This window comes from Euphorbia lathyris, chromosome 1 (genome assembly GCF_963576675.1).
Source record: "Euphorbia lathyris chromosome 1, ddEupLath1.1, whole genome shotgun sequence".
NCBI lineage: Eukaryota > Viridiplantae > Streptophyta > Magnoliopsida > Malpighiales > Euphorbiaceae > Euphorbia > Euphorbia lathyris.
Window position 1 is genome coordinate 13,742,884 of NC_088910.1, and position 24,835 is coordinate 13,767,718.

General features: G+C 36.5%; 1 protein-coding gene across 1 annotated transcript; it reads left to right on the forward strand.

Moving 5' to 3' along the window:
* The first annotated feature begins 8,521 nt into the window (after positions 1-8,521).
* Positions 8,522-16,772, forward strand: LOC136222330 (dehydrogenase FPY6). The gene is made up of 12 exons (XM_066009977.1): positions 8,522-8,732; positions 8,832-8,972; positions 10,371-10,419; positions 10,675-10,692; positions 11,846-11,961; positions 12,301-12,414; positions 13,297-13,347; positions 14,175-14,263; positions 15,257-15,317; positions 15,405-15,482; positions 15,655-15,768; positions 16,284-16,772. The coding sequence occupies exons 1-12, from the start codon at positions 8,610-8,612 to the stop codon at positions 16,416-16,418; spliced, it is 1,089 nt and encodes a 362-aa protein (XP_065866049.1). The 5' UTR covers positions 8,522-8,609; the 3' UTR covers positions 16,419-16,772.
* Positions 16,773-24,835: the final 8,063 nt, after the last annotated feature.

A 24,835-nucleotide genomic window follows, 5' to 3' on the forward strand; every position in this document is an offset into this window, starting at 1 on the left:
GAAGAGCTCTCGCTCAACGGATCAACAGTATGCTAGGGATAACAGCCTGATGACTCCCAAGAGCTCTTATCAACAGAGTTGGTTGGCACCTTGACTCATCACATCCTGGGGTTGAAGAAAGTCCCAATAACTGCTGACAGCAAGCATTTCTACAACAGCACTAAAGACTAATTCAGTCTATTTGGCGACTATTCCTAAGGCTACTACTACAGTTACTGTAGTAAGGAAGCGATTAGGAAAGAAGCTCGCTATTGGGAACCTTATCGGAAGTTGGCTACTTACTTAGGTATCGGTTCCTTCTCTAAGACCTATCTGTGCTGTCGAGGGTGATCTTGAAAGAGCACATAGGAGATTTTGGACGAGTTTAAGAAACCAATAGATTATTGTAAGTAAATTTAGAAGACCAATAGATCACTTTCAGACATTCAATAGATCCATTTAAACAATTTCAAACGGTAAATAGACGTTTTCAAGGTGTAGAGGGACAATTGACTTTTCTGAATAAATACAGAATCGGACTAGAGATGTATCAAGACTCTATTCAATCATCAAAATAACACATCAACACTCTAACCCATAATCCTTCATGTGATTATAGTATGAGATGCAAAACATCAATTAATAAAATCAGAAATTAAATCCATGGACAGTATCTTGTGATAATACTCCGAAAATTACATATCAAGAAACATAGATTCATAAAACCAGTAGAGCTATAAATCTATACAATAAACTAATCATTGTATCATTAATATAAGCCAAATGTTAAGCTTTCCTATTTACTTATGAGTATAACAACTCAACTATGGCATACCGAGAATATCTTGGAAAGCTTAACAATGCTTGAGAAACTTTCAACGGAAAATCGGTTCCATGATCTTTTAATACAACGACCATCTTTTCAAGCACCCTTGCATTATTGAGTAGAAATTGAACTAACTCCAGTACAAGCTTACATTTGTCATCTTGCTTCGGAAAATCAATGATCTTAATAGTCTTTAGATTTGATATCAAACAATCGAAAACAGTTGTATTTGAATGCCAAAACTTCTTCCTAGAATCATTCAACTTCCGGACATCATCCCACTGTTGGAGGTAAAAAATGTTAGGCGAAGGAACTTAACATTTTCTATTGTTCCATTTCTTCATAAACTAAAAATTGAGAAAACTCATGAAATGTTAAAACTTTATGGAGTTTACCTCATCATAGAACGTCAAATCAATAACTAATTTCTCAAGACCGGGTGAATTACGAAGTAAACATGCAATTCCAGAATGATGCTCATTCAAATCAGGAGGAGTCAGAGTCAAGCATTTAACGTTTAACATCGAAGAAAGCAAATGTTGCACCTTTATAGCTGAAAGATTCTACAAACATATTATGGAAATGGAAATTCAGAACAAAAAAATATATTGTAATAATTCAATTTTAGATGAAATCAGTTACCGCAATAAACCAACTCCCGATTCCTAGCTCCTTAACATGACGAAGCTGCTGCAGAATTTCTTTAATCAAACTTTTAAGAGTTTTTAGCTCCAGATCATGGTAAAAATCAATAGTAGCACAAAGCAAGGACGTCAAATTCGTTAATTTAGCAGTTCTAACATTCAAACAACCTAAAAGCTTCAGATTCTCAAGCTTTGGACATGAAATTTCAATATCAAAAACACCAAAAATTTCCTTTAAAACCAATCTTTTCAATGACTTGGAAGCAATAACCAGCTGCTCAGCAATCCTATCACAGCCGATCAATTCAAAGGACTCGAGTAACAAACTGCCCGATACAACATTTTCAATAGCTTGAACAAACAACTCCGGAATTGACATAAGCAAACCTATGAGAGATAAATCCTCAAGCTTTGCGCATGAAATTTCAAATACAGAAACACTAACCACTTGAAGTTGACGTAATACCAATCTTTTCAACGATTTGGAAGCAATAACAATCTTTCTAAACACACAACAGTTGGTTAATTCTAACAATTCGAGTAATGGACTACCAGATAGAATATGCTCTAGAGCTTGATCACTCAAATGGTGTGCACGTGAAATACTCAGTGATTTGAGATTTCCCCAATTTACATTTCCAATATTAGGCATAAAACTAAAATTTTCCGCTCTTAATTTAATCAGTGAAGTATTGTTGAAAAGGAATTCCGGGAACATACGTACTTGCATATCTGAAGTAAAATATAAATCCTCCACATCTTTTCTTATTGCGAATCGGAGTTTATTAGTAAATTGAGGATCCTCTTTATTGTGATAATAATAATTGAGGTGAAACTTCTTGATCTTGGAGCAGTCATGGAGAATTAAGGTATTACCAATGAAATTGAGGAAGTTTTCATAAGACATACCACTGCAATCGAAGAGGAGAACCTAAACTTGAGTCCATTGATTCCGCCACCGTTTTGATAGAATTCCAGTCTGAACCGCTTGTTTGGTTGAAGGCAAGAAGGAAAGGATATGGTGAATGATTGAATCTGGCAAATCACTTATTCGATCTTCTTTCTCCTTCAAGTTCATCCTATTCCTTTTGCATTTCCTCATTCTGATACGGTAACTACGCTGCTATGGAAGAGTAAGATGGACTTCGAGAAGATGGATAAAATAAATAAGAACCCTAACACTTCGGGCTAGGGGTAAGGCTTAATACATCATTTAGCGTGAATTTGTTCAAAAAAATTTGATTAGTTCACGGATTTTCAAAGTATCCCGCTGGCTCCCTGAACTTGCATAAAATGTTTAGTCAGCTTCCTAAACTTACATAGAATATAATCAATTAATCACTCGAATCTAAAAAAGTAATTTAAATGCAGAATATATGTTGTATGCGCTTTAGAATGTTATTATATAATTCACAAAATAGATTAAGACATATTAAAATGCAGTTTTTACTTGTTCAATTATAAATTTTTTTATCTAACATTAGAATCGCATACATTGACTTTGGTCATTTTACTTTTTTAAGATGCGTGCAACATATCTTCCGCATTTAACTTACTTTGTTACAACCGAGTGATTAATTGATTACATTTTACTCAAGTTTAGAGAGCTAACTGAAAATTTTATGCAAGTTTAGGAGGCTATCGAGACACTTTGAAAGTTCAGGGGGCCAATCAAACTTTTAGGACAAATTTAGGGGACAATTGATGTATTAAGCCTTGGAATAATTTTATCCATTTTACCACTTACATTGATAGCCAAGAGTATTCTTACTTAAAGTTATAAATTGGGTCAATTTGAAAAATAATTTATCAAATGATCTTCTCGGTCATTAATCTTCTCATATATCATGGGTGTTGTTAAACCCAGTCCCATTTTCCTACCCCTAGCCCCGTGAAAGGAAGAAAATTCCCTTTCATGGGTTTTGGGAGGGGAAAAGCTATTTTTTTGCCAATTCGACACGCGGGCGTGATGGCCACACGCCCGCGTGTCGAATTGGCAAAAAAAATAGCTTTTTTATCCCGTAAATAGTCCGTTAAACCTGTAAATAGTCCGTTAAACCCGTAAATATGCGGTTAAACCCGTAACTACAGAATTGTACTTAAAACCAAAAAATAATATAAGTTAATTAATAAATATTATTAATCACAACATATAAAACTAATATAATCTAGTCCAAGCCTCTCTCCTTTCAGCGTATAAATTCTCCAAGTGACGAACACTCTGATGAGAAAATAATCGCCATTGGGTGGCAATAGGAGGCACTGGAAATGAAGGATGTAAATAAAGACGTATGTAGTGACGATAACTCCCCAAATGACAAATCACAATCTCACGCTCAGGTGGTCTTCCATCGTCCGAACGCATCGGCAGTATAGTGCAACATCCTAATTGTTCTGTAGTAAAGAGGAAAATTACTGCGTTCAATACAGATGCAGCAGCAAATAAGTCATCCGGACTCACCATCCAGTGGGACTCACCACAACCCGCTCCTGCCCATTTAATACGTGTGAGGGCAGCATCAAATCCGTTCCCGTACACTGGCGCATACAGATCACGGTTTGCCCGCATCTCAATCTCTATGAGCACTCTCATCAGCTTCCACTCCTCTTGGTTATAGGTGATTGCATCGGCTAAAACACGAAATCCACAGTTACCATCTGCTACAACATCATGGAATCCAGTAATAAATGGTACGATGAGACCTTGAACCCGATGTAAATGGTGGTAACTGGCGATATCCGCATCAAATCCGACTGAAAATATTAATATATGAAATTTATCAATAAAAATATATTTACTTTAACTTCAACATATATATAAATGAAATAAAATATACCCGGCATCTGGCTGTTCTGCACAGATGAGGATGAAGAACGGCCTCGACTATGACTACTCCTCGAACCCGAGGACCGTGCTCGACCTCGTGGTGACTGATTGTACTCCCATGCACTCGGATTTCGTTTTGTTGATGAATTTCCCTTTGGTCTACCCCTAACAGTGTCTTTGACCTCAGGTTCTTTAAAGCCACTTTGTTCCGGGTTTATCTGATCATGAATGTACATCGATATGCTACGCACCATTGAAGGATCTAATTTTTCAACCTTTTCCACAAGAGATTGAAAAAATCGGTGATCCTCAGACCCGTCAGCATATACTGGAGCAGTAACTGGTATGTCACTCAACCCTTCAAACGCAAGAGATCTCCAAAAAGGATGGATGCGGTCAACACGGACCGATTCATTTGTGTCAATATATGTTTTCAGCTCACATGCACACGGAATGCCATGAGTCATGGGCAACACGCATCCACATTCAGTTACCACATCCATACTCAATGCGTGCATACGCTTGAGCTCATCATTTAGTATAGCCAAGCAGTAATGTGAAACGTGTAAGTCGAGATATGTGAAAGGTTCTCCACAGTGATTCACCGCAGATCTTCTTCTCGAGTCCTCGAGTGAGTATTTGATTATATACAATGACGGATTACAAAACTAATGTATTAAATTTTAAAAGATTAAAGCAAATAACAGAATAAATGTCTTACTTGATCGCCTCGATCTGAGCCTCAATGTCCTTGTGCACCTTCGCCCACATTGTATCAAGTGCACCAGTAGATGAATTCAACCACTGTTTCAACTGTGCATGTGAACTCTCCACTCGACAGGTTGTTGTGTTTCCTAAGTGCAACACCTTGTTTGTCCATGCTCGACAAAACTTCTCTTTATGCACTAGCCACGTGGTCTCCACGTACTGAATCACACCAGGCCAGTTGCCAGTAGTATTCTTCATGGCTACCACTGCCGCCTCATATTCAGCTTCTGTCAGGGCTTCAATAATACGTTTCCATTTGGAATTTTTAAAAATTTCACCAAACTTCTTCATTCCACTCAACTTGCCAACTCTATCCTCCACATCTTTATTAATATGCCATGTGCACAATAAATGATGAGAATGAGGAAATACCTCACGAACCGGCCGCATCAGTCCTAACTCCCGGTCTGTAGCAATGACTGTCGGATGCACATCAGGTTGGAGTAAAAGCTTCAATTTTTGTAACACCCACATGTAACTACCCTCGGTTTCATCCTTCATGATTGCATAGGCGATCAAGAAGTTTTTGTTAGAAGGCGTCATTCCAATGATTTCAAAGAATGGCATCTTATACTTGTTTGTTTTATATGTTGAATCCATACCAACAAACAAGTAATAAGATCGGAACAGTGTGATCGATGTTGGATGTGCCATAAATAAGTGAGTCACGACATTGCTGCCGGGCACCGCTTGCGTCCAATGTATATAGTCCTTATCTATAGCAAGCCGATAAAACTGACCGATTACATCCCGACCCTCAAAGCTCTCAGTCCTGATTTTCTCCCTGTAGTTATAGATATGTCTTTGTGTCGGGCAATCCTCCGGATGTTTTTCTTTGATTGCAGCAAAAATAGCACAAGGCTTAGCTTGAGCTGAACTCATTTCACGAACAAGTTTTTTGGAAGCCGGGCTTAGTCCGCTCATCTGTCTGTAGCCCTGACGATATACAGCCAACTGATGACAATGCTGTCCTCTATCTCCAGGAATCCCATTCACCACCCAACCGCCCAATTCGCCGATTTCCATAACCTTTATCTGGAATTTGCAACCACAGTACTTTGTTTTTGTATTCTTCCGTAGTATAACATCCATATCCACATCCTTTTTCCTTTTATAATTCTTAACACCACGAGCACATTTAACCAATATCCACTTTGACTTGCGCCCCGTCTTGTGCGACGCTGTTGTTAACTCAAACCCGATCCCAATTGCCGTCTGTTTTGCCCAGTTAACAGCTTCATGATATGTTTGAAATGTTTGTTTAGAAAAAAACTGCGAGCTGTAATCTATGCCGTTTCCGTCAAATTCTTCCCACGAAACCTCCTGTAAATGATTAATAACGAACATTACATTCCAAAACGTGACATTTCTATAGCGTTTCGGTGTCTAAACCTGAAAAACAGCCACAAATTTGCTCGAGTGTGAGCATCACGCCCCACCACATGGTGGGGCGTATGAGCATCACGCCTCACCTCATGGTGGGGCGTATGAACATCACGCCTCACCTCATGGTGGGGCGTATGAGCATCGCGTCCCACCTCATAGTGAGGCGTGTGGCTATCACGCCCCACCATGTGGTGAGGCGTGATTCTCACACGCCCGAGTGCCGAACCAGATTTTTTTCCCAATTCAAATTACAGAAATGCAAGGAAGTTAAATCGGAAAAATACCTCGACTTCGGACGTAGCATCACTCCCGTCTACTCTCGGTGATAACGGATTGTCTTCCATCAAACGTTTTGTCTTTGATTCGGATGAAAATGAGTTTGAGAGAGTTTGGGAGGGATTCAAATTTTCAGTTTTTGTTCAAAGGGCATTTAGGTCTTTTTTCGGGGCTGAAAGTGTGAATATGGGGCTGGGTTTAGTAACCCACTATATCATTCACATCTGCGTCATTTTATCACTTATAGTAACACATCATAAACATATGATTAGACGTGAAAAAAATTAATAAAAACTAAAAAAAATATTATTTTTCATATGAGCTGGACAAACAAAATTTCAAATATTATCTATTATTAAATCATAAAAAATTACGAATTTTTTTAGAACCAACGGATATGCAATTGGTGTGTAATAAATAACAAAATATGTGTTTTATAATAATGTATGAAAATGACCCAACTTACCTATATTAGGGTAAAATTGCTTTTGGCTGCCAATGTTAGTGGTAGAATCATACCATTTTAGACGTTAAGGGTAAAATTGCTCCTGACCGTAAACGTAATGGGTATTTTTATATATTATCCCTATATATTTTAGTTTAAAGTCTAAACAAGAGAAACCCCCTCGTACTTTGATATCATTTAGTTTGATGACATCTTAAAATTGAGGAATTCCAAGAATTAAAATTGTTTATTTTTCATCAAACAACACTTAAATGATATTAAAATTAAAAAGTTAAAAGAATTAAAGTAGTTTAGAATATAATTAAGTTTTTGAACTTTTAAGATCGTAGCTCATTTTAATTTTGAGGTTCTGGTTTTTAATGAAGAAAAAAGCTTTAGTCATCTCTTAGTCGCAAACGAAAATCATATTCCTCCTCTGGATAAATTTATTTTAGATACTAATTTAATAAATAATGAAAGCACTTTTTTTTACTTTATCTTATATTTTTATTAGACTAATACATCAAGAGCCATTGAAATTGTTCCAAACTTGATTGACTCTCTAAATTTATAAAAGGTCTTGTTTGTCGCATCAACTTACTTAAAATAACTTATTAGCTATCAAAAGTCCGTTAATATTATATTGGGGATCATCTAATGTGTTAATGAATTACATTTTATTTTACTATTTCCATTAAAAATGACTTGTAACAATATACAAAATTTGAGTCGTATTTGAAAGTGATAATTATAGTTTTTTATTATAGTATATTCATTAATAAATATAATAATAATAATTTTAAATATTATATAATTTTGTATTATTTTCAAATTACTACGTGAATTTTACTCGATCTAAAAACTTAATTGGTAATTGTGTGTATATTTTGACGCTATAGTTCATGAGTTAAATGTAATATTGAATTTAAATGGTTGTCTTAAAATGGTCACTCAATTTCAATTTGTCTCGATAAAATCATTCAATTTTGAGTTTTATCTCAATTAGATCACTCTGTCGATTTGAGTGATTAAAAGGTATCGGAATGGTGATATGAATGACACATCAGCATGAGTCAACTCAGATTTCTAATCAGAACTGTATCCACATATCCGCCACCTAGCTAACACATGTTGGTTTGTTTTCATAAAAATAAACGTATTGTTTTGATCAGAGATCTATGTCGACTCATACTGACATGTCATCTATTACATCATTTGGATGTCTTTTTAACCACTAACACTGGTAGAGTGACCTAATTAAAATAAAAAGTAAAGTTGAATGATTTTATTGAGATAAATTTAAATTGAGTGGCATTTTGAGGTAAGTTTGGTGACCAATGCTGCATTTATCTCTATAGTTCATACTCCCCTCCCCCTCTTCTTGTTGTTTAGCTAAGCAGAAACATCAAACAGAATAAGTTCACATAGCGTCAAGATCCAATTTCAAACGATAGGGAAATGGCGAATCCTCCCCATATTGCAATTCTTGGAGCTGGCATTTTCGTTAAAACTCAGTACCTTCCTAGATTAGCTGAGATCTCTAGTCTCTTCCATCTCAAAGCCATTTGGAGCCGCTCTGAGGTCAATATTTTACTGATTCTAGATTTCCCCCTTTCTTCTTCTTCTTCTTCTTTGCTCCATTGCTCTGAATCTGAATTGAATATGTCTATGGTTGTGTAGGAATCTGCAAGAGGAGCTGTAGAGATAGCAAGTAAGCATTTCCCTGGAGTGGATTGTAAGTGGGGCGATAACGGTCTTGATGAGATTATTCAAGATGATTCGATTATCGGTGTTGCGGTGGTTCTTGCCGGACAAACTCAGGTGTGTTCTTTCTGTAATAGATATACTTTACTAATTTCTTTTGTTTTAATAGAGAGTTTTTCCATATATAACCGTTGTCATCAGTAGAATCATGGTAGATGAAACTGTATGATCTTTTCTATTTTTGTTGATTAAGCTCCTGATCTTTTAATTTGACACATTCAACACTTTGATTTATTATAGTTGTACATATTAAGCCGGTGATAACCTGAAAAATTAGTTTTGAACATAAAACTTGTTTGGTCGATAGAGAGTTCTTCTTTTCATTTGCACTCAATATTTGTATTTTTAATAGTTTGAAAGTAGTTTTATTATTATTATTATGACTGATGTATCTAGGAAGGAACTTTAGAAACCTTTATTTCGAATTTAGAGGCAATGAAATGAGTGACACTCTTTTAACACAACTAACTAATTTGGCAAGCAAGGACTTAATTTGTGCGGTTATAATTGATCAATGGCTCAATGTATCAAATTGAAAGATCAGAGGCTCAACCAATAAAAATTGAAAAGATTAGGGCTTAAAAATGCTTTTTTCCTAGTTTGTAAGTATTATGCTTATCAAATCCTTAAATACAAGAAACATATCCATCCATCGTGTATGTGAACTTGAGTATGAATCAAGATATATTTTCACTTGTTCATCATGTTATCTTACATTGTTTAGTTAATTAGTTATTTTTGTTAATGTATGTCTAGAATTCAATTTAGTTTGGTTTCCTTAATTAGGCCTATATAAGCAAGAGTTCTTTGCTTATTATGATTAACCAATTGAACTAAAAGTTTAAGGTGATAGTTAAGGCCAATTCATATTAATATCTGATATATCCCCGCACATAAATGCCTACTGAGCTTGAAGCATGTACAACATAGGCCCATCTTACTATGTGTTGAAATTAATTAAAAAAATGGGATTGTCAGATTCAAACCCTTGATCTAAGAAGCTATGATACCGTGTCATGGAACCGATTGAACTAAAAGATTAAGCTGATAATTAAGCCCCAATTCATTTTAATATCTGACACTTATTTATTTTCGCTTAGAGTTTTGAAGTTTGTACTCTTGGGATATGCGTATGTGTGAGTTTTTGGGTGTAATCGGGTCTCATGGGATTTGAGAATTAGAGACTTGGATAAAAGATGAGATTTCCTTACTGTTGTGCCAACTTGCTGATTACTAATGAATTATGTGTTCTCTCCACCCATGGATGTAGACAAAATTAGCCGAAAACCACATCTCTTGTCTTTGTGATTGCATGTCTAATTTTTTGTTCCGCATATCAAGCTTGTTTTGATCAACAACCTATCCAAGTCCTAACAATTTTATTGTTTGAAAGGCTCTGCTTTGGCATGACCTGAGTTATTTTAGACCGTAACCTACTTATACCAATGTCTGTAGGTTGATATTTCATTGAAGCTACTCAAGGCAGGGAAGCATGTATTACAAGGTGATGCAGCTTTTAAATAATTGGCATCCTTTATATGAAGCATACCTTTAACAATAATAAGCTAATGAATTTAAAAGACGAAAAGCAAGATACTTGCATATGGTCCATCTCTCTATATACATTTTAAACTTTTTGTTGCAGTTTTTCTTATTAGATATAACATAACCCTTGTAGTCCATATATTTACTTGTGTTCATTTCACTAATCTTCTTCTTCTCTGGGCATGCATCCCTTTGCCAACTTGCTCATCTGCAGAGAAACCAGCAGCAGTATGTAAGTAAGACTTCTTTTTTTAATTTAAATTCTCTTGCCATCTCTCATATCTTCATTTTTCTGGGAAGATACGGTGTTATGTTATTTTTTAGAGTAATCCTTTTGGTAAAAATCCTCCTCACATTGTTAACTCTAATTGAGGACTCGAAGTTCTCTTGGTAAATGATAATGCTAATGTTTCTCTTATAGATTGTAGGCAGAAAGAAACTAAAAATAAACATGTTGTATGGCTGTCATCCAAAACCAGTAGTTGTAAGTAAGAAATTTGGCTTGTAAAATTCTCTATAACATTCTCCTAATTCCATATTATGGATTTTGAGCACTGAATAGATTGAAAATGCACAACAGCCCTGAACACTGGCAGATGTTTTTTTTTCTTTTAGTGCGTCTTGTGTCGCTCTGGTGCGCATCTATGCCTTGCGCCAAGGCTCCATGACCTCCTCGTGCCTATAGTAACTATGCAATTGTGAAACTGAAAGATATTTCTGCTCTAGTGTTGTCACTATTTCATGAACTTAGTTTAGACACCCTACATTCTGTTCCGGATGCCCCAAATAAAAGATGGTAGAATATAGAAAAAGAATTTCATATAAGTTGTAGCCCATTTTTTTGCAACGAGCAGTGCAGCCAATTGCCAAGTCATTGCTAATATCTTGTTAGGAATTTCAAATTTAATATGATTGTAATGGAAAAGTCTATGAGACTAGCAAATATGGCCACTTTTCTGCTCACAGGCTTGGGGTTCTGTCTGGCCTGCCCAATGTGACACAAAAATACCGGAGTTGGGGAATGGTTTCTTCATTAGGACTGGACCATTGGTGACTTAGGTGCACTGAATGAGGCTTAAGAAAGTAACTTCCGTAAGGCTCTTGCCCCATCAATCTATACATGTAGGACTGGGCTTCGATAATACTATTAGGAGCGTTAAAATGGGTTGTCCAGTCGTAATCTTGTATGTATGTGATCAATATTTTTACATGATTCTATATGATATAAATGCAACAAAAATGAGAATCTTGTCAAACAGTTATATCAGATGGGTTATCTCTCTAAATGGTGTTGTGGTGTCAGAAATTGATAGCACTAAATAATATCCTGGCATAGAAAGCTACTTGATCTGGTTATACATTGACTCTGTGATTTTGTAATGCAGCTGTAAGTGAAATAGAAACTGCACTGTCAAGATACAAATCTCTTTGTGCAAATTCTCCAGGTTCACCAATATGGGCTGTGGCAGAGAATTATAGATTTGAACCTGCATTTGTTGAGGTACGAGGTGTATGTTGTCATTTGGTTCCACTTACCCTTTGTAATTAAATGCCTAACTCGTCTGATGAGTCAAAAGCTCCCTAATTAAGCAATGTGCGATATTTAACACACACCCCTCATGCCCAGACCCATCTGGAGCGTGAAGCAAATATTCCATGGGTGATCCAACATTAAATTTAAGATTCTAATACCGTGTAAATAAAGGCCTAACCCACCTTAAAAGGTACCTCAAAGGGAAAGATAGGCTCACATATGTAAGGAGTCCTATAGCTCCTTAGTTAAGCAATTTGGATATTTAACACCCTTCGTTACTGTATATACTCATTATTGCATTTGCAGAGCAAGAAACTATTGGCTGAAATTGGGGACATGATGACGGTTCAAGTCATTGTTGAAGGATCAATGAATAGCTCAAATCCTTATTTCTCAAGCTCGTGGCGGCGCAGTTTTACTGTATGTAGTTTTATGAAATTTCTTTTATTGTTTGATAAGTGATCATGGTACATGTGCTTCCAGTTGCTTCAATCCAAGTTACCTGTCTAATTTACACAATGAAAATCTTATTTCTCTCGTATTTAGATGAATTAATTTTGTCGATTTGACATATGAGTTAATAAATTGGGAAAAGTAAAAAACAAAATTACGTGGTTTCATGATATGCAAGTAGAGGAATGTGATAATTTTTGTTACAAAAGAGATCATGCACTTCACATTGTTAGCAAAAAAAAAAAAAGGAATTTGGCTAACACTATTTGTCATGTCATCGAGTCAACATGACACATCATCGCCGTTAGTAGAATTTCTTATTCTGCAGACAGTATAAAACATATGGTTAATTTTGCAAAAAAAAAAAAAAAAGTATAACATTCCTCTACTTGCAATGGTCTTTAAACTATAGCACCACTAACATTATGGCCCCTAAACTTCATTTTGTGGTGTAAAAATCCTTGAAGTTTACATTATTTAACATTAAAATCCAAATCAAAGAAAATCCGTCAAAAATATCAACGAAATGATGTCCAGAACAAGTTTGACTACATTATTGACTCTTTCTTTATCTGTATCACCATAAATTATGCTCAAATATCTATTTCCAAGTCAACATTTCGTTAATTTTAAAGTGAATTTTCTTTGAGTTGGACTTTAATGTTAGATAATATAAAGTTCAAGGATTTTTATGCTACAAAATGAAGTTAAGAGGCCATAAGTAGCTATAGTTCAAGGGCATGGATGTATTTTATTACCCTTTTGTGACTGTCGGTGCAAGTATTGTATAGTATCATATTCAAGTTCTTTCTTGCCAGTTCACTGACTAGTTTACCCTTTTTTTGGCAGGGGGGCTTCATTCTAGATATGGGGGTGCACTTCGTTGCAGGATTGAGAATGGTAATGTGTTATCTATTGCAATATATATAGCTCAAATGAGAAATTTTATAATACTCTGGGGGCAATATACTGTTATGTGCCCGCGAATAGGATCTCGTCACAGGTCTTTTCACCGGGAAATTCCCTCGATTTCCCTTGTTGCTCCTGTTCTTGGTAGAACCTATTTTGAAAAACTCAGTAGCGATTTGTGAGAGATCGCTTAACTCCCTGTATTGGATTTTAATTTAAAATTCTGGATGATATTAATCTGATAGAAAATCCCCTTTTATAAAGAGGTACAATGATTCCTAAACACCTAAGGTATCCTTAGCCAAAAGGATCCTACCACAATTAGGATTCTACCACAACTAGGATTCTACCACAACTAAAAAGTCTAACCTAATTAAATAAGAAATACTGAACATAAATTAAAGACTCCTAAATATTAAAGACTCTTAAATAATTAAAAAACCCTAAATAATATAACCTAAATAAGACAACCGTAACATATACCCAACCAATTAAAAAAGAGATGCATACCACTTCATGAGGGATGATTGGTGTTAAGAAATAAATGTGTACAAGTGGCATCAATTAGTTGGTTGAGTGCATTGCTCCGTAGTATTTCTCGACTGAAATTTAGTAGTCGTGATGTGGTATATAGCATGTTCAGCCCTTTCATGTCAATTCTTTTTTCTGTTTTAACTTCACATACTTCTAAACATTAATGAGACATGTAAACGCTACAGGCTACAGAAATTTTTTCTTCAGCTCGATTATGTATCATTCTTTTTCTTCTTCATTTCTAAGTCTCGCTTATTAGTCGAGTCCTCTTTTGTTGTAAACAGCTTGTTGGATGTGAGATGATCTCAGTATCAGCTATGACATCTCATGTGGATAGAACTTTACCTCCTCCTGATAATATATCATCGGTCTTGTAAGTTTGTTGCCCATGTGCTTTTTTCAAATATCATATTATCTAGGGGTGAGCAAAACCGATCCAAACCGAACCAATTTATTTTTTGGTTTGTACTTTTCATATAGTTTGATCTTCGGTTCGACAGAACCAAACCGAACTCAATTCACAATTTTTAATAGAAATTTTTATTTATTTGAATTCAATTGCTAATTAGTTACATATTTAGACATATTGTGATTGTCAAAGTATATTAGTATTATTATGGTTGTAAGAGGATTAGACATTAATTTTATTACTAAATCTAAAATGAAATTAGTATTATTATGGTTTTTAATATGAAATTAGTATTAGTTTTAGGATTAGGTGGTATGTTTAAAATTGAACAAATTAAATGCATCATTATTAAAAGGATAAATAATTTATTAGTCCCCTCATTTTTACCTAACATACTGTTTAGTCGTCTTATTTTAAAAAATACATTATAAGGTCTCTATCCTTTGTCAATGTTAACCATTTGGTCCTTCTGTCTATTTTTGTTAGATTTTTAACCGTTATATTTGGCATAAACAGATAGACAATAAATAACAGAATAACAAAGCCATTTTGTATTGTCCAGCATGCAAAGATATGTTCAGTTAAAAATCTAAAAAAATATACAAAAAGACCAAATGGTTAATATTCACAAAAGATAGGGACCTTATATTGTGTTTTTCAAAATAGGGGGACTAAACAGTGTGTTACGTAAAAAGTGTGTTACGTAAAAAGTTAGGGACTAATAAATTATTTACGTTTATTAAAATTGGACTACAACATTTTAAGATCAGATTTCTTTTAAAACTATTTATTCGGTTTCTACCCAAATCGAACTGATTCAGTTCGGTTTCAAAATTTCCCCTTTATTTGGTTCAGATTTGTTCAGTTCGGTTCGGTTTTTGAACTGAACTGGTCCATACTCACTCTTAATATTACCACATAATTGTGATTTTCCAGTACATGAGTTTTCTTTCTCAGTCAATTGGAGAATGGATGCTCTGGAGTATTTGTAATGGTTGTATCCTCTAAATCACCAAAGGCAAGTAGCATTGCGTTAGCTTTGATACTTTGGGTAATTTGTGCATTTTTATTCTCTTTTCTTACATATGCTAGCTAGCTCTTTTAGATATTCTGGCGAGTAGTTGGCGCAAAAGGAACACTACAAATTGAGCGAGGAGTACACGAGGGACGGCACGGTTATGTGGTATGTTCAATTATCCATAATTCCATTGTTTTCATAATATCTTGTATTAGCTTTAGACTTCCTTGAATGTTCGTGTACAATCAAACACACTTTGTTGCTCCCATTCTGCAATAACTTGTGAACAAGTGGCAAGTTCGGAACCCGCAACTAAATTTGTATTTCACCCTCTCAGGTTTCCCTTTATGATGCTGATGGGCAAAGCAAAACTTCGTTCTATCCATTCAGTGGAGTGACTGAAGAATTAAAATCTTTCATACATGACATTGCACAGGCCAACCTTAAGGAAGTATGATATTCTCTCACTTAGTTCCTTTAACATGCACATTATTCTGCCTTTTCGCCTTTAATCTCGAATATAATTGATTGTGTTCTGTGTATATCAGTCTATCTCTTAGCTTGTTTATTGTTAGGACTTGTAGTTTGTCAATTTGGTCGATCAAGAACTCAAAAGTATATTTGGAGCAATATAAGATCTATACTTATTAACCGAAACAGTTAAAGTACCTCTTGTGGATTCTGTTAAACTCAGTGTTAACTACATTGTGAAGTCGAATATTGTCCATATTTCTGCGCCAGCATGAGAGTAACACAGTACATGTTAGATGGGAGTCTTTAACTGTTCTGATCTTAAAAACATAATTCCTACATTGGTCCCGAAAACGTTTTAAGAGTTCTTGATCGACCAAATACGTAGTTTACGGGTTCTAAATTGCATCTTGTGCCTTTGATATATTAGTTCTATTAGTAGTTTACGGGTTCTATTAGTAGTTTATGACCAAATCCTACTTTGTTTTGCTACAGAAGGGAAGTAACTATGAAGCAGAGACCCGGCTTTCGTTCCTGGAAGGTGCTAGAGATGTTGCTGTTCTAGATGCCATGCTTGAATCTGGAACGAAAAATGGAGCTTTAGTCCAAGTAAAACAGTTTTCGGGCTGAGCTGAGGACCATCTCGACACGATTTTAACTTCTCGATGAGGTCCAGATACGAGGAAGCACGTAAGAGACACGAAAAGGATGTGGTTTGCCTGCCATATTGCATATAATTTCGGATTCTTTGGTAAAAAAATCGATTAAGGTTGCTGCATATTGTGCGGCCGGAAGGCAGAGTTTGGTTCAAGAAGACGAGAAGTAGCAATGTAATTGAATTCATCTGCTAAAACCTGGAGCTTGAACCATGAATCTTGAGCTATCTGTAACACTGAACAATGATGCTCTCTTGAATTAACCTTTGTGGTCATGGATCATCTTTTGTTTTTTAACCATATTATTCCAATCCGCGTTAATTCATTATTTAATGAGTATCCAGTTGGGTGCGTCGAAACTTGAAAGCTTGAATGTGTTAGTAAGTAACGATCTGTTATTGAAGAGGTGGCGTCGAAGTGAAAGATATGAATAAGGAGTTGTCCAAAAGAATGATGAGGTATTAATGAACTGAATTCATGTTAGTAAGCTCAGTTTTTGATACAGGTCTTGCTTTATAGTCGTGGGAGCACTAAATGAGATTTCGGCCCAAAAAGAACAATATCTACATGGTATTGGATCATATCATTATAATTTGTTAGAGTCTAACTCTCCATTTACGATGTGTTAGTTCGAGAAAAACTGGACATCAGTTAATGAGTGTGATCATTCGGTTCTGAAGTGGGTAGCCTGAATGGAAGATTTGAACAATGAGTAACCTTTAAAGGGTAAAAATGAATAGAATTTCGTATGAAAATGGAGTGTAAATGAATTGGATTTATATTAGTGAGATGAGTTTTCATTATAAGCAGTTAAGTTTAAAATCCGTAAGGTCCAAGAAATGAGATTTTGATCAAAGTAAAAATATTTACATGGTAATGAACTAAATTGTTACAGTTGGTATAGGAGTCAACTCTCCATGTACGATGTAATGTATTGATTTGGTTCCGATACCAATTATAACATTTGGATCTCATGGTATTCAACTATACTCAACCAATGAGAACTTGACACATTCAGGGACGGATCCTGAGGGGGGTTTGGGTACCCACTGGTCACCAGAAAACGATAATTTTTTTTATAGAAATTGTATATGGGTTTTTAATTTTTTATATAAAAACATCAAAAATATTAATTTATCACCCATAAATCACAAAGAGACAGTAAATTTTGGATCCGTCACTGCACACGAGATTAGACTGGAGTGGTAGCCATGGTCCATTATGAGCAGTAATGACTGATTGGGACAGGAAAGGTAAGTCTCAATCTTCAACTTGAAGACCTTGGCTCACACACTACATTGCAGTAATGGCCATGTCTCTAACCTATCGATGCAAATATTAAATTGTTATCAAATCAATTATTAAATTAACATAAGAAAATAGGCATAGTACTCATTTAAGCCTTTAAACTAAGGCTTCAATGTCAATTAGGATCTTAAACTATCAAATCATCAATTAAGTCCCTGAACTAATAAAAAATCATCAATCGAGTTCCCAATCTATCCTAAAATCAGAAATTGTGAATATTTGAATGGATTGTAATGTTCATTGTGTTGACTCAAAATGAGTTTGGAAAAGAGTGTTTGAAACTATTTGGCCGAATGATTTTTGCTTAAAAAGAGGACTTAATTGATGATTTTTTTTTTGTTAGTTCAGAGACCTGATTGATGATTTTAATAGTTTGAGGTGTTAATTGATATTGAAGCTTAAGTTTGGAACCCAAATGAGTGTTATGCCTAAGAAAATATATATAAAAAAAAAATCTCAAGGGAAAATAGTCACATATGCAGCAAAATTCACATATGCAGCAAAATGCCCACATTTTAACATTTCAACCACTTCATACCTTACCGTATCGAACAAGTTAATAATAAACTTAAAAACCAATTAAAGTTGATTTGAGTGGTTAAGAGTTTCAAATCGTTTAAATTAGATCTCGAGTTCGAATCTTGAATATAACACTCAGTGCCTCTTTATGTTTCTACATGACATTGATTAGCCCCTTCAACTAAACAAATGTAATACTTCGTGCCACATTGTTCTTTCTATTAACCTCCTCATTTCACCAAATATAACACTTCATACCCTTTAGGTTTATACGTCTGTTTCAAAGCAATGAATGAATGGTTCACATCAGGATGCAGAAGATGTATTGGAATATGCAGTAGATGTATTAGAATGTGTATTCAATATCATATAGGCACATAAAAGACTAAAAGTATTACGTTTGTTGAGTTAAGACTGCTAATAAGTTGTCCCCTTATGCGCAAATAAAAAAATAATATCTTGATAAGGCTTCGAAGGTTAGTTAGACTAAATAACAATATCTATAATTACAATTATTAGGGTAATTAATTTATTAGTTCCTATATTTTAACAAAACATATTGTTTAGTTCCTGTATTTTTATAAACACATGGTAAGGTTCCTAACTTTTTTTTCAGTGAACTGTTTAGTTCTTCCGCCTGTTTGTTAGATTTTTTACCGTTTATGAATTCGAAAATGACTAAATTACCCTTTACTATTTATAAGTCAAAAGCAATTCGCACCTCTGTATCTTTCTCTCAGAACTCACGCTCACAAAAAAAAATGGAAAATGATTGAATCCTTAACCCATAATCGAATCGTTCATGCTTAATCTTCCCTGTTTGAATTGAAGGTAGAAATCGACTAAAGTCTCTCTCGCTTATTCTTCCTGTTAGAATTGAAGGTGGAAATCGTCTTACTCGTGAGTTTAATTTCCTCCATATTCTCAACTCATGTTTACTGTCAAATGCTTCAATGATGACGAAAGATGTTTCTGCTAATCCAAATTGACTACAGAATCTTCATGAGAGTCTAACGGCATGGACTAAACAGTTCACCGAGAAAAACGTTAGGGACTAAACAGTTCATCGAGAAAAAGGTTAGAGACATTACCGTGTGTTTTTTTTGAAAATACATGGACTAAATAATATGTTTTGTCAAAATATAAGGACTAATAAATTAATTACCCTAATTATTAACAACCGATCTAAATTGATCTCAAATATATAAATTAACCCTCATATTTGACCATTTCATACATTATGAATATATTTGAACTTCAGAAAAACATTAATAACATATTTGGTCCTTATTCTTTTTGTTTTTTGTTTTTAATATTGCAAAATCCATAGTGATGAAAGAAATCAGTGGCAGTGAAATAGTAGGTTGGCGTATCTGCATACTATTTCAAAACCAACTTCACCTAACACCAATTCTTCTCTCATTATTTTCTCAACTGCAAAATAAATATGGACACAAATAATTCTTTTTTTCTTTTTTCTTTTTAAATAAATAAATAAATAATATGTTGTTTTCAACATTGAAGACAAACCATCAAGAAAATGGCTATTTATGGAGTTTGGATGGAACAAGTTATATGTTCTTTTCAAGATTTCAATATGATAATTAATCATATTAAATTATACATTTTTGGTATCCATTTAATTAATAATAATGATCAGATAAACAAAAGCTTTTTTTATTATTAACTTTTTTTTATTATTATTATAATTCACTTTTGTACGTTGACACATGGTTATTCGTGAATTATGTTTATTATTTTTTAATATTTTAATTTAATTGTGTTATCTACTTGTTTTCATGATATTGCTTAAGATTTTAAGGAAATTGATTAATAATTTTTGATGAATTAAATTACTTGTGAACATTATATTTTATTTATTTGAATTGTTTCAATTATATTGTTGTTGAAATGTTGATGTTTACGTATTTTTAAAGATATATATCATAAATATACATGTTTTTAATTCCCGATTAATACACTACTAATATTCAAAGGCTCTATTCATTCAACTAGTGGCTAAGGATAAAGGGAGCTCCCAGTCTCACCTTTCTACAGGGGAAGGGTCGAGTAGCAAGGTTGTTTCTCTGAATCCTCCTGTGGATGCTCCTATTGGAAAAGCTATAGGAGTGAGTAAGATGAACATGAAGAAACTTAAAGTGAAACCTAAGAAGAACCTTAATGGGTTAGACTCTTGGGCTAAAAGGGGACCTTCTGGGACTTCCTCTAGGCTCTCAGGAGCCCCGAATAAATACCTGATCTAGGGTTTGGGCTTGTGTTAGTAGTCTTCCTTTCTGATGGATTTCTTTGTTTGGAATGTTAGAGGTGCGGCGAGCAAGGCAACCCGCATTCATGTTAATGATCTTATTAAACAGTTTAACCCCTCCTGTTTTGTTCTTCTAGAGACCAAGGTCAGTGGAGCCAAAGCAGACGAGGTGGTTAGAAAGTTTAAGAATTGGAATTGTGTCAGATTGGAGGCTACTGGCCGGGCTGGGGGGATTTGGCTCTTTTGGAAGCCAGGTCTTGTTAATATTGATATTGTTAGTATGGACTGTCAGTTCATTCATAGTAAGGTGTGCTACCCTGGTAATAAACATTTCTTTGTTACCTTTGTTTATGCCGATCCTGTTCTTTCTAATCGTACAAGGTTGTGGGAGATCCTTCATTCTATTAGCTCTAACATGGTGGAGGCTTGGTTGGTGGCCGGGGATTTTAATGATATTGCCCTTTTAAGTGATCAGAGAAGAGGGGGTAATCATTATGTGAACCGGTACCTTAACCACAAGCGTAGTATGGATCTGTGTGGGCTTTCAGACCTGGGTGCTGCTGGCCACAAATTTACCTGGAAAAGAAATAGCTTGTTTGTGAGGTTGGATAAGGTGTATGCTAATGTTGCGGCTATCTGTAGGTTTCCTGAGGTCAAGGTGCTGAATCTCCCCTTCCGTCACTCTGACCATTGCCCTATCCTCATTAATTTGGTCAAAGGTAACCGGCTGAAAGGTAACAGACCCTTTAGATATCTTGTGGCTTGGGATTCTCATCCCGACTTTAGGAATTTCGTGAAAACCAATTGGCATCCCCACTCTGATGTTCTCCTCGCTGCTGAGGAATTCAGAAGGAAGGTGGTTGTTTGGAATAAAGACATCTTTGGCCATATTATCAGGAGGAAGAATAAACTCTTGAGGAGGATGGAAGGCGTTCAGCGTTGCTTGGAGGCTCGTTTCGACCATAGCTTAAATGGTCACCTTAGAGCTCTCCAGAACGAGTTGGAAGCTGTGCTTAGACAGGAAGAGCTTCTTTGGTTCCAGAAGTCTAGGAAGGCCTGGATTCAAGACGGGGATCGGAATACCAGGTTTTTTCATCTCTCTACGATCATTAGGAGACAGAGGAATAGGATTGATGCTATCAAGGACGCCAGTGGCGAGTGGATTTTTGAGGAGGAAGACATTCGTCGCTCAGCCCTTGATTTCTACAAGGACCTGTTTAGAGAGGAAGCTGTGGACTTGGAGAGTGCCCACTCTGGTATTTCCTTTCCTCGTTTGGGGGAGGAGGCTATTAAAGATGCTTTCCATCCTATTGACCTTAAAGAGATTGATCTGGCCTTCTCTAGCATAGGGTCCACTAAGGCTCCTGGGATTGATGGTATCCCCGCTAGTTTCTATCATAAACACTGGGATACTGTTAAGGAGGGCATATACAGTTTTGTGTTAGGTGTTTTTGGTGGCTCTAACGATATCAGGTCGGTTAATAAAACCCTCATTGTCTTGATTCCTAAGGTTGTTAAGCCTTCCTCCTTCCTCCAGATGAGACCTATCAGTCTTTGTAATGTTTTGTATAAAGCTATTACTAAGATTGTGGCTAATAGAATCCGGAAGATCCTTCCGGATATAATTAGCCAGAACCAAGGGAGCTTTGTTCCTGGTAGACAATTGATGGATAACGTTGTTATTGCCCAGGAGGTTGTCCATTCTATGAAGATTAAGAAAGGTAAGAAAGGGATTGTGGCCCTCAAACTGGATCTGGAGAAAGCCTATGATAGATTGAACTGGAGCTTTCTTCTGGATAGTTTAGCCAAAGCTGGCATCCCGGAGAACTGGAGGATTTTGATTGAGAAGTGTATCTCCTCTCCTGTTTTCCAGGTCATGATCAATGGGGACATGTCGGATGAGTTTTCTCCCTCTAGAGGAATTCGTCAAGGAGATCCTATGAGTCCCTTCCTCTTTGTTATTTCCATGGAAAGACTGTCTCACCTGATCCAAGAGGCGGTGTGCAAAGGGACTCTCCACCCTGTTTCTATCAACAGACATTGCCCCCCTATTACCCATTTACTCTTTGCTGATGACGTCATGCTTTTCGTTGAGGGTAATGAGGAGCAAATTAAAACAGTTATGGATATCCTTGATTGTTTTTGCGAGGCTTCTGGCCAGAAGGTTAACATCCAAAAGTCCCGTATGCTTTGTTCTAAAAATATGGACAATAGCTTGTGCAGAAGACTGAGTGAGCTCTCTGGCATACCTCTGACGAACTCTTTGGGGAAGTATCTTGGGGTTCCTCTTCACAGTGACAGGGTTTCCAAAGCCTCTTTCAAGGATATTTTGGACAAAACTAATGGTTTGTGTGCTAGCTGGAAAGCTAATTCTCTTTCCCTTGCAGGTCGCCTTACCTTGATCCAGTCAGTTAACTGCGCTGCTCCGAACCACATCATGCAGGCCTGTAAGCTTCCTGAGCCTGTCCTTAGTGACCTGGATAAGATAAATCGGCGTTTCCTGTGGGGTGAGTCTGGAGATGGGAGAAAGGTTCACCTGGTCCCGTGGAAGGAAGCTTGCCAGCCTAAAAACAGGGGGGGTCTTGGTATTAGGCAGGCAAAGGACAATAATAAAGTCCTGTTAATGAAACTTCTTTAGAGAATGTGGCAATGCCCCTCCTCTCTTTGGGTCCGTCTCTTGTGCGGGAAGTATCGGAAAGATAGAATCTTTGGTGGCCCGAAGGAGAGGGTTGTTAGCTGTTCCTTCCTCTGGAAAGGGCTCAGTGCCGTGTTTGCTGAATTCTGTACGGGGATTGGCCTGGAGGTGGGTAATGGTAGATCTATTAGCTTTTGGTATGACACCTGGATTGGTGATAAATCGCTGATTGATGTGTGTAATGCCCCTCCGTCGGCTGATCTCCTTTCCTGGAAAATTGCTGATGTGGTGGACTCGGAGGGAGACTGGATCTGGTCAAAGTTCGACTCTTTCTTTAGTCTGGAGACCCTTCTTAACATTAGAGGAGTGAAGATTAGCAATCAAGAGGAGGATAAGGATAGACATTGTTGGGCCTTGACGAATAATGGTACTTATTCTTGTAAATCGGCCTATAAAGCTTTTACCCCTAATAGGGCTGATCCTCCCTTGGAGATTTGGAAGTCCATATGGTCCCTCAAGTTCCCTTACCGTATCAGGAGCTTCCTTTGGCTGGGTATCAAAGACAGGCTCCTTACGAATGCGGATAGGCACAGAAGGCATTTGACTGAGTCTAGTGCCTGTAGTAGATGCAGAGGCAATGTGGAAACCTTGTGCCATGCCTTGAGGGATTGCCCAAATAGTAAGAAGATCTGGGAAGGGATCCTCCCTCATCACATCCTCCCTTCCTTCATGGCCTTTTCTGAAGGGGACTGGTTCTCTCAAGGAGCCAAGGGGAACTTGCTGGCCAACATGGAGCACGGTGCCATCCTCTTTGCTATTACTTGTCACCAAATCTGGAAGTGGAGGAATGAAGAATTATTTGCGGGTAAGGCTGTCCTTATTCCTGATTTACTGTTTTTCTTCTCGAAGAAGCTCTTTGTTATTACTAAAAGTTTTGAAAGAGATTCCCTTGTTCGCCCCTCCCCGGATAAAGAGATCCTGCTAGTTGGCTGGAGTAAGCCTAGAGAAGGGTTTGCTAAGTTGAATACTGATGGCTCCTGCCTTAGCAATGGCAGAATTGCTGCTGGAGGAGTTCTTCGGGATGCTGGTGGCAATTGGATGGCGGGGTTTACCCATAACTTGGGGACGGGCTCCTCCTTTTCTGCGAAGCTCTGGGGTATCTTGTCAGGTATTAAACTCGCCATTCGCATGGGTGTTAAAAAGCTCTCGGTGGAATCTGATAATCTGGAGGCTATTAACAGGATTTCAGATAGCCAGGCTGTTTGTCTGAAGAGCCAGAATCTCATCAAAGCTATTTTGAGGCTTCGTCCTGCCTTTGAGTATCTTAATTTCTCCCATATTTTTAGGGAGCAAAACCGCGTGGCGGATCGCTTAGCAGCTGCTGGGCATGGGAGAATGTTAGGTGTTTCTACCCTATCTGTTCCTCCTTCTTTTCTTTTGCCTTCTCTCCTAGAGGATAGGATTGGAGTCAGCCTTCCTAGACTGATCCCGGTGTAGGTTTTTTGTTGGTTTTGTTTTTTTCCTTTCCTTTCTTACCAAAAAAAGTGTCTAACGTTTTTTACAACCTTACTAATAAGTTTCTTTGCGGCTTTAATATTCCATGAAAATATGTGGTGAAGCTCTTAGCCTGTTGGTTGAGAGCTTACTTATGATCTAGAGGTCA